Below are 14,329 nucleotides of genomic sequence, written 5' to 3' on the forward strand. Positions count from 1 at the left end.
GTGCCACAGAACAAGCAGTTGGGCTGGGAGTCCGTGAACCACCGCAACCTGTGGTTGCAGGGGACTGCTGCGTGCAGCACCCTCCACCCCAGATCCCCGAGAGAAAGGGGGAGGACTCCCGCATAGAGAGCCCTCCACTGGGGATCCCCACCGCCCGGTGGCAAATGGGCACGCCAAGGCCTGTCCGGACGGTGGATGAGGGAGAAGAGGTGGACGGTGTGCAGCAGCAGTCTACACAGGGCTCTTCTTTTCACCTCCTTAAACGAAACAAAATTAAAATTTCGGAGGCGGCTCAGGTTGTGGGGCACAGGCTCCCGCGGGAAGTACGGGACCTTGGGGCCAATGTGAAATTCCGTCCGGGCTGGGGTGAGCGCGGACGGGATCCCACCGCACACCTGCGCGTCCTCCAACTGGTGCACTGTGTCGGGTCCGAGCACTGCCGTTTTAAGGCGTCGGTTGGCGGTGGCCACGTACCGGACGTCTACCGCTGCCCTGCTGGCTATGACACTCTGGTTTATATCTGTCAGTCAGGGCTCCCTGATTGGACCAGATTAACAGCCCCAGTCATGGAACTCTTATTCAGTTAGGTTACCTGGCTCACCTGGTTGCAATCACTACATAGCTTTCCCTCTGACTCCGAAGACATAGGCCAGTCCTTTTTGTAGCTCGCCTTGGATGTTTTAAGGGCAGTGTGTAGCACACAGTAGCTCACCTCTTGTGCCTAGAATGTCTCAGAAGCAATTTGTTGTCTTCAAGTGGCTAAAGCATTGAAATGGCGACATCTACTGTATTCGTCTTGGATTCCAAGGTGTCTTCAATACTTGATGGAGAGGGTTAACTACAGGTTCCAGAACAGTCAGAAAGACAGTCGATGAGCCAGACATGTTTTGCGTGTTTGCAGCTTTCGTATCATCCCAGTGCTTGTTCAAGACTGTTGCACCTACATGAACTTTAAATGTCACTGGTCCTAACCTTGTGTCAATCTTGCCTGTTACGACGTAGGGCCACTCCCGTGGCTTCTACACCAAACTTTGTTGCCTGGAGACCACTGTCTCTCTTGCTTAGTGGAGTCTTGGGTCCAGCATTTGCATCCCTGATGTTGTTTTACCCTCCTCCTCCTTCTTTTTCTTTTTAAGTTCAGAGGAGAAAGATTTTAAAAGGCATGAGAGCAAAAGTTTATACACAGGTGGTGGTTCGTGTGTGAAATGAACTTCCTGAGGAAATGGTGGATGTGGGTGCAATTACAATGTTAAAAATCATTTGGATAAGTATATAAATAGGAAAGGTTTGGAGGGATATGGGCCAGGAGCAGCCAGGTCGGATTAGTTTAGTTTGAAATTATGTTTGGCGTGGCCTGATTGGACTGAAGGGTTTGTTTCCATGTTCTATGACTTTATGATGATAGCTGTTTCATTACTTCTCTATGTCTTGGCTACGTGACCATTTCCAAGGCTGACTCTTTTTTAAAGGTTGATGCAAAGGTGCCTGGATGGAGGCCAGGTTACGTAATAATTCACCAGGCCAAAGAAAGACCTAATGTCCAGTACAGACATAGGAGTCAGGGCATTTTGATTGCCCTTACTTAATCTTCCAATGGGTGTAACCCAATCTTGTTGACTTTGTAGCACAAGTAGATCACTTGAGGTGACTGGAACCCACATTTTTCCCTTCTAAGGTGAATGCCCACCTGAGAGAAACATCTAAGGAATATGTCCAAGTTCTCTAAATGCTTCTATTGGTCTTCCCTATTATCAGCATATCAACCTTGTAAAATGTTCTCCATCATCTGCTGAAAATTGAATAGGCCCATATATTGGTAAAACCCTTATGGGCATTAATTGCAGAACGCTTCTGGGAATCTTCATCTAACCACAATTGCAAGTATGCATAGCTCATGTCCAGCTTCATGAAGGCCACCCCCCCATTCCCCCCACCCACTTCCCCGCTTAGTGTATACATCCTCTGTGTGAGAGATTGGGTAGTCTACGAAAAGCAATTTACCAGTTGTTTAAGCTCCCCACAAAGATGAACTGACCATTCTAGTTTTGCAATCAATACTACTGGTGTTGCCTTTTCTGCAAACTGGACTGGTTTGATGATTCCTTTGCTTTCCACTCTTCTGATTTCAACCCTTAAGGCACTAGGTACACCTTGCAGAATTGTGGAATTGCTTCTAGGTCAACATACAAGGTGGCCTTGATTCCTTTGATAGTCTCTAGATCTTCCTAATAAAGCTCTGGATATTTAATTAGGGCTTCATTCAGGCAGCCACTTTTTAATCCAAAAATGTTGAGCCAGTCTAGGTGACTCTTTTTTAACCAATTTCACATCATCAAGCTTGAGTCTGAACCTTTTAGTAAAAGCAGTGGTATCTCAACCAGCTGCTTCTTGTATGAGACTGGAACTGACATTATACCCTTAATCTGTAAAATTCCCCGGCATAGGTTTTCAGTCTAGCCAAGGTCTTGTGCAAACTTAAGGGTTGGAGTCCAGAGTGAATTTTGTTCAAGACTGGTTCTGCAATCAATGAAATGGCCTCACCAACATCGACCTCCATTAGAACCGGGTGATCATTTAACCAAATGTTTATTTTGATTGTTTCTGATGTGGATGTTGCTGAGCAATTTAACTGTTCATGGTGTGCACCTCCTGGATACTGAACTATGTGTTCTCTTACTCAGTCTAGGAGACTCTTTTGCTGTCTTGAGTCTGCATACCGGCTCAGATCCCATTCTCATCGCCAGTGAAATAACTCCACAGAGGCCAGTTTGCCATCATCAAGTCATCTTTGATTTACTTGGGGAGAGTCCCTGACACTGATCCAGCTCCCTCAGAGCCAGCTCTCAAAGTGAACATGATGTCTGGCACTCTAGTTGTTTTTCTTTTTTTTTTGGAAATTCTGAATCCCAATTTATATTTTTTTCTTTTTTCTACTATCTACCTTAACCCTTACACTACCACCAAACAGCAGTAGTGCTCATTTTTCCCCAGTACCCATGTCGTGTGTGTGTAAGTGTAGGACACAGTGAAGAACAAGTGCAGAAACCTTTATTCATGTTCCACCACCAGGAAGAAAGGAAACACCCAAGTGGTCAGTGACAAGCAGTGGCCTTCTCGTCTAAGAGACAGTCCTGTCGTTATCTGTCAGCCAGTGTTCCCTGATGCACCAGATTAACAGCCCCATTCAGGGAACTGATATTCGATGAGGTCCACCTGACTGACCTCATTACAATCAATACACATATCTACATCTGTCATGCTATAGGGGGCTCTTGTGTGTATGTTGAATCTCACATGCTCCAGAGAGGTGTCATAACAAACCTGAATAGATTGCTTTAAAAATCAATATAGAAGGCTTTTATGGTGCAGTGAGAGAGTCCCTTCCTTTGGGCCAGAACGTCCAGGTTCAAATTCCACTTGCCCCAGACATGTGCCACAATATGTCTGAACAGGTCATTGAAAAGAATCCATGCTGCTTGCAAAATAGCTGACCATGGAGAATTATGTCATCAGCAAGCAAAGGGAAAATGTGAAAATCACTGCAAGACTGATAACATGGTTGACATATTTTCAGCTCTGTCAGTAAGTCATCTAGAAGATACAACAGACTCATGTCCTGCTTTTGTCAAGGTGCTTTGCTAAAGAGTGTTTGAGGTGGGCAAGGTTAGTTTTTGAACTGCAACAACATTTTCAAAAAGGCCCATTTTGGTTACAAAAAAAGGTTGAAGCTCTGCTTCAGAGCAACTCCTGGAGAATATTTATGGGTCTGATTGACAATTAAGTTGCCTGTTAGCATTCAAAAGACTGTATAGCATTTGGTAGCAATCATTTCAATTAATGTCCTTTCCTAGTAGCGACCAGCTGTACAAGAGTAAGAAAGTCTTTTTTGAGGATTGAGTGCTGTTTCCATATGTCAGCTTGCACTTTTTACTTGCTGATATACATTTGTTGATGTTTGAGATACTTTGGTAACCTCTCTCAGACAATTTGCCATGACTTCACCAATACTCTATTGCCATTTATTCTCGAAATTCTCTGACTTCACCGAAAACAAAGAGTAAATTGTCATGGATTTATTCTTGATGGGCAGATGACCTTTATCTATGCCACTCACTCTGCGTGTTGTTTATTGGAAATCTTATGGGAGACGCTGGAAGAAAGGAGTGATTGTTCATGGGCATCATTTTTGGAGTTCCCCTTGGGCTGGAGGAATATAATTGTCAAGCAGAGCAGCACTGTATTTTTCAGGAGATAAATAATTTCTTCCTCCACTGTGGATACAGGACATCCAATGTTTTGTCCAAGAATTATGCACCCTTTGAGTCCCTGAATTCTGGAACATTTTGTTGTGTGCCACCAACTGCATTCCTTACCTTAAGAGGAGGTAGGTGCTTGGAAACTACTTGTAATGCTCCACAAGAATTGCTTCTAATCAAAGCTTGAGTGCTAAACCTACTGGTGTCTGTTTTAGCACCTCCAGACAAGATTAGATTGTGTTAATGATCAAATATCCTCAAAGCTGTGTTAAAAACAAAATCTCATGAGATATGGAAACAGAATTAGGCCATTCAGCCAATTGAATCTGCTCCACAATGGGATCATGGCTGAAAAGTGTCTCAACTTCATTCTCCTGCCTTGTCCCTTTAACCCTTGATCTATTTATGAATCAAGGGCATATTTCTGTCTTAAATACACTTAATCATTTCGCCTCCACAGCCCTGTGCTGCAACTAGTTCTACAGAGGCTGTGACCCCAGTTCTGGTCTCTCCTCCTAGAGGAAACATCTCCCTGTCCACTCTATTTAGGCATCTTAGTATCATGTAAGTTTTGATCAGATCTCTGCCTCATTTTTCTAAACTTCATCAAGTACAGACCCAGATCCTGAACTGCTCCTCATATGACAGGCCCTTCATCCACAAAATCATTGTCTCTGAACGCCCTCCAACACTAGCACATCTTTCCAATGATATGGAACCCAGAACCGCTCACAATATTCCAAATGGAGTATGACCAGAGCCTTCTACAACTTCAGAAGTCCATCTCTGCTCTTGATTTCCTGCTCTGTTTAAATGAATGCCAACATTGCAATGCCCCCCCAACTGCTAACTGAACCTACATATTAACCTTAAAAGAATCCTGAACTAGGACTTACTTCAGGTTTCTAAAGCTTTTCCCTGTTTAGAAAATAGTCTACAACTCTTACCTTACTCTATCCTTTGCACCAAAATGTATAACGTCACACTTTCCCATATTATATTCCATGTACCACTTTGCCAGTTGCCCAGCATGTCCAAGTCATTCTGCAGCCTCCCGCTCCTCAAACTTAGTGACAATGCCCCTAGTTCCTTCATCCAGATTGTTGATGTGTAATGTAAATAGTTGTGGTCCCATTGGACTTTGGACCAATGACCTTTGCAAAACTCCACTAGTCACTGGCTGCTGTCCTGAAAAAAAGGCCCCTTTAACCCCACTCTCTGCCTTCTGCCAGTCAGCTAATCTTCTTTCTATGCCTCTACCTTGCCCTTAATACCATGGGCTGTCACTTTATTTGGCAATCTCCTGTGCGGCACCTTGTCAAGGCCTTCTGGAAATCCAACTATATCACATCTACTGGCTCTTCTATGTCCAACTTGTTTATTACTTTCCCAAAGAATTTTAACAGATTTGTCAGGCATGACCTACTCTTGACTAAACTTTGACTCTGCCCTATTTAATCATGCATTTCCAAGTACTCTGCAATCTCATTCTTAATAGTGGACTTTAAATCTCACTAATGACTGAGGTCAGGCTAACCACCCTATAAGTTTCATGTCTTCTGCCTCCCTGCCTTCTTAAATAGAGGTGTAGCATAAGCCATTTTCCAGGATCTTCCCTGACTCCTGTGATTCCTGAAATTTAACTAACAGTGCCTCTAAAGTCTCCTCAGCTGTCTCCTTCAGAACTCTGGGGTGTAGTCCATCCGGTCCTAGTGATTTATCCACCTTCAAAATTTTCAGCTTCCCCAGCACCTTCTCCTTAGTGATGGCTGCTAAACTCACCTCTGCCCCTGACTCTTTTGAAGTTCTGACATGTTGCTGGTGTATTCCATCAAGAAAACTGTTAGCAAGTACCTATTTAGTCCCTCTGCTATTTCTTTGTTTCCCATTGCTCCTTCTCCAGCCTCATTTTCCAGCAGTCCAATGTCCATTCTTGCATCTCTCTTACATATATATAAATATTTTTGCAATCTCCTTTTATTTTACTAGCCATCTTATTCTCATATTTAATTTCCCCACCCCTTCTCTCTTTTTTAGTTATATTAAGCTGGTTTTTAAAGGCCTTCCAATCCTCTAAGAGAGCCAGTTATGTAGAAAGACAAACTTTGGAGAGAAATAAACATTAAAGGATTTTAAACCTTTTCATAAAGTTCACTTGAATGCATTTAAACTCAGTGGCATTACCAACTGAACTAATGAAAAACAAAAGTAAAATTAAGTTCCTTACGTCCTGAACATTCACATTCCCTTAAAGATCAAAGAGATTGTCTTTCTGCTGAACCTTAGGAGTTAGGAGAGATATTACAATTTTTACAAATGGAGGCTAGAGAACTCAGAAATAATTGTTTTGAAAGCAGTTCACATTACGGAAGAGGAAGTGCTGGAGGTCTAAAAAAAAAGGTGGATAAATCTCTGGGATCTGATCTAGCATATCCTAGGACTTACCTGTGGAAAGTTAGAGAGGAAATTCTAGAATCCGTGGCAAAAATATTTGTATCATCTATAAATACAGGCGAGGTGCCAAAATAATGGAGCATAGCTAGTGTTGTGCCTTTGTTTAAGAAGAGATGTCTGGGAACTATATACTGACTTTGGTAGTGGTTAAGTTGTTGGAAGTGATTCTGAAAGATAGGATTTATATGCATTTAGAGAAGCAAGGAATGAATAGGAATAGTCATGGTTTTGTGTGAGAGAAATCATGTTTCACAAACTTGATTGAATTTTTTGAGGTAATGAAGAAAATTGATGGAGGCAGAGCAGTAGACATTATTTACTTGGACTTTAGTGAAGCCTTTGGCAAGATTCCACATAATAGACTAATTAGTAAAGTTAGATCACATGTGATTCAGGGTGAGTTTGCTGGTTTGATACAAAATAAGCTTAATGGCAGGAGGCAGAGAATGATGGTGGAGGGTTTTTTATTCGGGCTGGAGGCCTGTGACCAGCGGTGTTCCGCAGGGATCGGTGCTGGGTCCACTTTTGTTTGTCATTTATATAAATGATTTAGATGAGAATATAAAGGCATGGTTAGTAAGTTTGTGGATGACACCAAGATTAGTAATATAGTGGATAGTGAAGAAGGCTATCTTCACAAAGAGATGGTGATTATTTGGGTCAGTGGGCTGAAGTGTGGCAGATGGAGTTCCATTGGATAAATGCGAGTTATTGGTAAAACAAACAAACGCAAGACTTAAACAACTTAAACAACTACCCAAGCGCCTCGGGTAGTGTTGTAGAACAGAGAGACTTAGGGGTTCAGGTACATAATTCTTGGAAGCTTGCATCGCGTACAGGTAGAGTGGTTAAGAAGGCATTTATCATGCTTGTCTTCATTGTTCAGACCTTTGAGTATAGGACTTGGGGCTTTATGTTGAAGGTGTACAGGATGTTGGTGAGGCCTCCTGGATTACTGTCCAGTTCTGGTCTCCCTATTGTAGAAATGATGTTATTACGCTAGAGAGAGTTGAGAAAAGATTTACCAGGATGTTGTGGGAATAGTTGTATGGAAAGGCTGGGGCTTTTTTTCTTTGGAGTGTAAGAGGTTGAAAGGTGATCTTATAGAGGTTTATAAAATCATGATAGGTATAGATAAGTCAAAGTCAAAGGAGAAGGATTTAAGAAAGACAATACGGACAATTTGTTTTTACACAGTGGTTCGTGTGTGGAGTGAACTTCCAAAGGAAATGATGAATGTGGATATATTTAAAAGATATTTATATAAGCACATGAATAAGAAATGTTTGGAGGGATATGGGCCAAGAACAGGCAGGTGGAATTAGTTTAGTTGAGATTATGGTCGGAATGGACTGGTTGGACCAAAGGTTCTGTTTTCGTGCACACCAAGTGCACGTGCAACAGATTTAAGAACATATTCTTCCCGCTGTTAACTGACTTATGAACGGAGCCCCCATATTTAAGAGGTGATCTTTTTCTGCACCTTTTCTGTTTCTGTATCACGACATAACACATTCTGTTCTATTACCCTGACATATTTCTGTAAGGTATGATTTGTCTGGTTAGTGCACAAAACAATGCTTTTCCCTGTGTCTTGGTAAATGTGACAATAATAAATCAAAGCAAATCAAAGTACTTTGTCTGACTGGCTGCCATTTAAGACAAAAGCAATTCACATCAATTTACCTGGCAAGAGGAAATAACTATTCATTGTAACACACTCAGTTTTAACAAATGGTTGAGAAAAACCATAGATAACTACATATATAGAACATAGAACAGTACAGACCCTCTGGCCCATGATGTTGTACCGAGCAATTATCTCAATCTAGGATCATCCTAACGGACACACCCCTCAATTTATGGCTGTCCATATGCTTGTCCAGCAGTCACTTCAATGTCCCTAGTGTCTCTGACTCTACTACCACCACTGGCAGTACATTCCATGCACCCACCACTCTCTGTGGAAGGACCTGCCTCCAACATCGGCCCTGTACCTTCCTCCAATCACCTTAAAATTATAACCCCTTGTGACAGCCATTTCTGGGGAAAAGTCTCTGACTATCTAGTCTATCTATGCATCTCATTACCTTGTACACCTCTATCAAGCCACCTTTCTTCCATCTTCTCTCCAGTGTGAAAAGCCCAAGCGCACTCAACCTCTGCTGTTGCTGTGGTTCTGTTCGCCGAGCTGGAAGTTTTTGTTCCAAACGTTTCGTCCCCTGTCTAGGTGACATCCTCAGTGCTTGGGAGCCTCCTGTGAAGCGCTTCTGTGGTGTTTCCTCCGGCATTTATAGTGGCCTGTCCCTGCCGCTTCCAGTTGTCAGTTTCAGTTGTCCGCTGTAGTGGCCGGTATATTGGGTCCAGGTCGATGTGTTTGTTGATGGAGTTTGTGGATGAGTGCCATGCTTCTAGGAATTCCCTGGCTGTTCTTTGTTTCGCTTGCCCTATAATGGTAGTGTTGTCCCAGTCAAATTCATGTTGCTTGTCGTCTGCGTGTGTGGCTACTAGGGATAGCTGGTCGTGTCGTTTCGTGGCTAGTTGATGTTCGTGGATGCGGATCGTTAGCTGTCTTCCTGTTTGTCCTATATAGTGTTTTGAGCAGTCCTTGCATGGTATTTTGTACACTACATTAGTTTTGCTCATGCTGGGTATCAGGTCCTTCGTTCTGGTGAGTTGTTGTCTGAGTGTGGCTGTTGGTTTGTGTGCTGTTATAAGTCCTAGTGGTCGCAGTAGTTTGGCTGTCATTTCAGAGATGTTCTTGATGTATGGTAGTGTGGCTAGTCCTCTTGATGTATGGTAGTGTAGCACTCAACATCTCTTCATAAGACAAGCCCTCCAATCCAGGCAGCATCCTGCTAAACTCTTCTGCACCCTTTCTAAAGCATCTACATCCCTTCTATGATGAGGCGACTATGACTGGACACAATATTGCAAGTGTGGTCTAACCAGGGTTTTGTAGAACTGCAGCAAAACCTCACGGCTCTTAAACTCAATTCCCCTGTTAATGAAAGCCAACACGCCATTCATCTTAACAACCCTCTTAGCTTGGGTGGCATGGGATTTTTGTACATGGACCCCAAGATCCCGCTGTTCCTCTACACTGTCAAGAATCGTGTCTTTAACCCTGTATTCAGCATTCAAACTCAACCTTCCAAAATGAATCTCTTCGCATTTATCGAAATTGAACTCCATCTGCCACTTCTCAGCCCAGCTCTGCATCCTGTCAATGTCTTGCTGTAGTCTGCAACAGCCCTTGAATTAACTCATAAGACAGACAAAAGACAGTTTGATGCAGATGTTATGAGTGGAAAAAAATATAATTTTGAAGATCAACAGTTCAGATTTCAAGCCATGAGTAAATTGTCCCACATAGTTAAAACATTTTTTTAAAAGATGACCCTTATGCTGTCTGTAAAAGTTTTCTTCAATTTGACATTGATTAGACAGACTTGAGTTTTTTCTTGTTAGAATTCCTTCTTTTCAGATTTCTTGGTTTTTCTATAATTTATCCATACATAGAGAGTAAGGGAGAGGAAGAGATGGATGTATTTAGCTCGTAGGTGACCTCTGATGCAATTGCATTTACAACTTTTTTAATAGCTTTATAGCAATCTATAGCTGAACCAATCAGAAGGTTGTCATCAGATAGAATTTCCTTAACTCAAAGACTCTTAATGCCATCAGTCTCAATTTATCTCTGTTATTGCTTCTCAAAGCAACATTGTCTTGCATAACTAAACATATGTAGTGCTTGACTTTTGCCAAGTTGCAAAGTTCTCCTGGAATTTCAGCTATTTAGCAATCCTACTTCCACTTCAGCTTATAGTCCCCAAAATGAAAATTTGTGGTATATTATAAAACAATATGTGATAAATCTTCATCACACTAAATAAACGCAATCTTATTCCCCTCATTTTCTAATTAACTTTAATGACATTCCATTTCCCTGTTTCCCTATGTCTTTGAATGTTGCAAATTTCCTTGAAAAAGCCACAATAAAATGTGGGTATATTTGTTTCAGCCAGCAACTAGGTAAGCACTTGCTTCAATAAGGTGAGGATCATAATCAGTAGGATTGAACCAACGCAAAGGCAACCCCAACTGATTTTTAATCCATCGCCTTGGCCACTTGACCAAAAACTGCATACTGTGATCCGTCCTGTCTCTTGCATTGGATTTCATTGATGAATATCCCTGTTGTGAGAACAGACAAAAACCCCAGCTATTCAGCTTAGAGAGTGGTGGGTGCAGGAGGAAGCCTCTGGCAGCAGCAATGCCAAGATAAGACGGGTACAACTTCACTTCACCCTAGTTTGTCCCGGCGAGTGAGAGCAGGTCCCGGGCTGACTCGCCTGTTCCACACTCGCAAGCTAAGCTGAGGCTCCACGTCCGCAGCTAAGTTCAGGCACTTGAAAGAGCGTTAGCATTGGTGAAAGATACGGTGGAGGACCCCATCAATTGATAACCGGTGGCAGCTTCTGAAGAAGCATTGGATGGGGAACAGGAAGGATTGAACCTGCACATCCCAAGGCCCATTGCTCCAGCTGGGACGCTTTACTTGCAATTGTGGCAGTGGTGGTGGCCTGTTACTGAGACCCCAGAGCCAGTTTCAGAGACTCCGGCCAGTGTTAAGCAGTGACTGGAGGAGCAGTGGAAGAGGAACAAGAAGAAGAGAGAAAAACTAGCTCTATTGCAGTAATGTTTTGCACTATATTTAGTGTTTCAAGATGGTGTCGGAGCAGGGCCACACTTTGCATATAACACGTGAAAAACCACTTTTCATTTTTCTGTATACATGTAACAATAAATCAAGTGTGTTTATCTAAAACATATATCCAAATGTTTATATGCGTAAGGATGAGATGATTTAAATTGCAATTTAATCTTGCAGCCCTGATCCATGTTCTTTCAAAAATCTTAATTTAACCACCTATAATGAAACAACATTTTAAAAAGTATTCTAAGATCTAAATAAGGTCTTATATGAAGATAAAATTGTATGCTCAGTTTTAACATGAATTGTCCTGCAAATACTCTGTATTTGACTAAATAAAGATTAAATCTCTTATTTTTGGACTTTAAGTCAGCATAGTTCACAGGGTTAAATGGGTTTATCTTCTTTTTTCAGGAAGTGAAATTAAGAAACAACGGAAAATTAGAAGGCAGCATCCAAGATCAGCTGATGACTCTGGAACATTTATGGCACAAATTGGTAATTTTACTGAGTTTACTGTATAAAGATGTTATAAGCTCCAAAATTGTAACTTGACCCTTATGCTTTATTCACAAAATTGTGTCTCTTAACTCTTTTGTCTATGTAGGTGCTATTTTAAATAAAATATTTTGAGATGAGTGGCTATGAATGAGATCTATTGATGGAGGCAAAGCAACAATATTTTGGTAATAAAACTGCAGATTTTCACATCTTAGTAATATTACTTTAATATAGACCTCACAGGTTGTTGATTTCCTGCTAATAATTGAGGTTGAGGAGGTACTTTAAATGTTGGTGAATCCACTTTACCCTTCATGGATCAAACACTCCTGCATTTGCAAGGATTCCTCTTTTATTCAAGAAGGGACTTGGAGACAAGAAACAGATACTCAAAGTACTGAATCTTTAGGATATCAATGCTCCTTTCAGGTTATTACGTTACATCTTCTCAAACAAGGTTAAGTTTTATTGGACATAAGTTTTTCTTTCTTTGATGGTTTTAATAAAACATAGTTGGCCTCGCTAAACCGTGGGGCTCATTATCTTTGCAATATGTCGGGCACAGAACCCAATCATTATTTGGTGTTCACAATCCTCTCTGTGAAATGTCCTGGCTTAGAAGATGTTGTGTTGTGATTTTTGGAACAAAAATTCAAAATAACTGGTTTTTTCTGTCTAGGCCAGAATTTTTGTCCATCTCTAGGTGCGCTTGAGGAGGTAGGATGAGCTATCTTCTTGATCTACTGCAGTCCATTTAGTGTACATATTACCAATACTCTGAAGGATAAAGTTACAAGATTTCGCCCTGATCACAGTGAAGGAACTGATGATATATTTCCAAGTCAAGATGCTGAATGGCTTGGAGGTGGACTTTCAGAAACAGCCTATGATTGAGATCTATTGAAAGAGGTAAAGCAGCATAATTTTGGTAATAAAAGTGTAGATTTTCACACTTGAGTAATATTACTTTAACCCACTGGTTAACCTGTACTTCTAGATGATATTGGTCAAGGACTTGCAAGGTGATGTGGAAGGAGCCTTGGCGAATCTTTGCAACATAGTTTTTAGATGGTACAGACAGTGGTGGAGGAAATGAATGCTTGTGGGTGTGGTGCCAATCATGCAGGTTGCTTTGTCCTGGATGGTGTCAAGCTGTAAAAACAAGCTATGGAACATATTGTGAGTTGTATAGCAATGCTGCCTTTGAGAGCAGTGAGAGAGAATTCCAGACAAATCTGCAATTATTGCTATGGGATCAGGAGGGCAGAGTTACAATCTTCTGATTGATTGCTGGGCTATTGACGACAGCTTTCTGTGTGGAAATGCCAGACAAATATCTAGCCTGCAAAAAAAAAGAAAGTGTTCATTCTCTTTTTTTTCCTCTCTCTTCTTTGTCTGGAGAAATTGGAAGTTTCATCTAGCTGTTCTCCATCATCTTTTGTCTGTGAGCTACTGTCTCACTTCTGTCAAACTTCTGTTGAAAGGGGGGAGAAAGCTTCTTCATTGTTAATGAAAGGTCAAATCCTCAACCATTGAATTTTCAAAATTCATTTATGGGACTTAGGCGTCACTAGCCGGCCAGCGTTGATAGTCCATCCCTATTTGCCCTTGAGAAGGTGGTGGTGAGCTGCCTTCTTGAATCTCTGCAGTCCACTTGCTGAGGGTTGACCCACAATGCTGGTAGGGAGGGAATTCCAGGAATTTGAACCAACAACTGTGAAGGCTGGTCCCAAGGTGCCATGTGGTTCATCGGGTTTCAGTTCTTTATTGTGACTTTCTAGCGATTGATACAACTGAGTGGCTTGCTCGGCCATTTCAGAGGGCAGTTTAGAGTCAACCACATTGCTGGAGTCACATGTAGGCCAGACCAGTTAAGGATGGCAAATTTCCTTCCCTAAAGGACATTAGTGAACCAGATGGATTTTTCCAACAATTGATAATGGTTTCATGGTTACCAGTCAACTCTTCATTCTCTAGATATCTTTATAAAATTTATTTTTATTGAACTCAAATTCCCCTGTGTGCCATGGCAAGATTCAAACTGAGGTCCCCAGTATATTATTCTGGGATTCTGGATTAGTAGTTGAGCGACAATACCACGAGGCCACTGCATCCCCATTGAATGAAAGGCTGAGAATTGGTGTCCCCACAACCTTGTGTCATCAGCAAAGAGCTGAAAGGAATCAAAAGGCAAAAAGAACTAAAACAAAAATTCATTGACTTCCATGATGAAGGCTGGTGCTAGAACTAAGCTTCTGACATTTTTTTTTCCCAACTGTAACATTTAGCCTAACAATTCCACACCAACTCTCTGAAGAGCATCCCAACCAGACTCACTCCCCTACCCCATCCTGTAACCCTGCATTTCCCATGGCTGGACACATTCCTGGACACTATGGGT

At 41.7% G+C, this 14,329-nt stretch overlaps 1 protein-coding gene across 7 annotated transcripts in view; it reads left to right on the top strand.

Moving 5' to 3' along the window:
• Positions 1 to 14,329, top strand: part of LOC122563754 (adhesion G protein-coupled receptor B2-like) — a 776,300-nt gene that overhangs the window by 242,881 nt on the left and 519,090 nt on the right. For all 7 annotated transcript variants that reach the window (XM_043717945.1, XM_043717942.1, XM_043717944.1 and 4 more), the window contains one exon: positions 11,842 to 11,925. In XM_043717945.1, coding sequence (XP_043573880.1) covers positions 11,842 to 11,925 — 84 coding nt within the window. The remainder of the gene's footprint in view (positions 1 to 11,841; positions 11,926 to 14,329) is intronic.

This window comes from Chiloscyllium plagiosum, chromosome 27, assembly GCF_004010195.1.
Source record: "Chiloscyllium plagiosum isolate BGI_BamShark_2017 chromosome 27, ASM401019v2, whole genome shotgun sequence".
NCBI lineage: Eukaryota > Metazoa > Chordata > Chondrichthyes > Orectolobiformes > Hemiscylliidae > Chiloscyllium > Chiloscyllium plagiosum.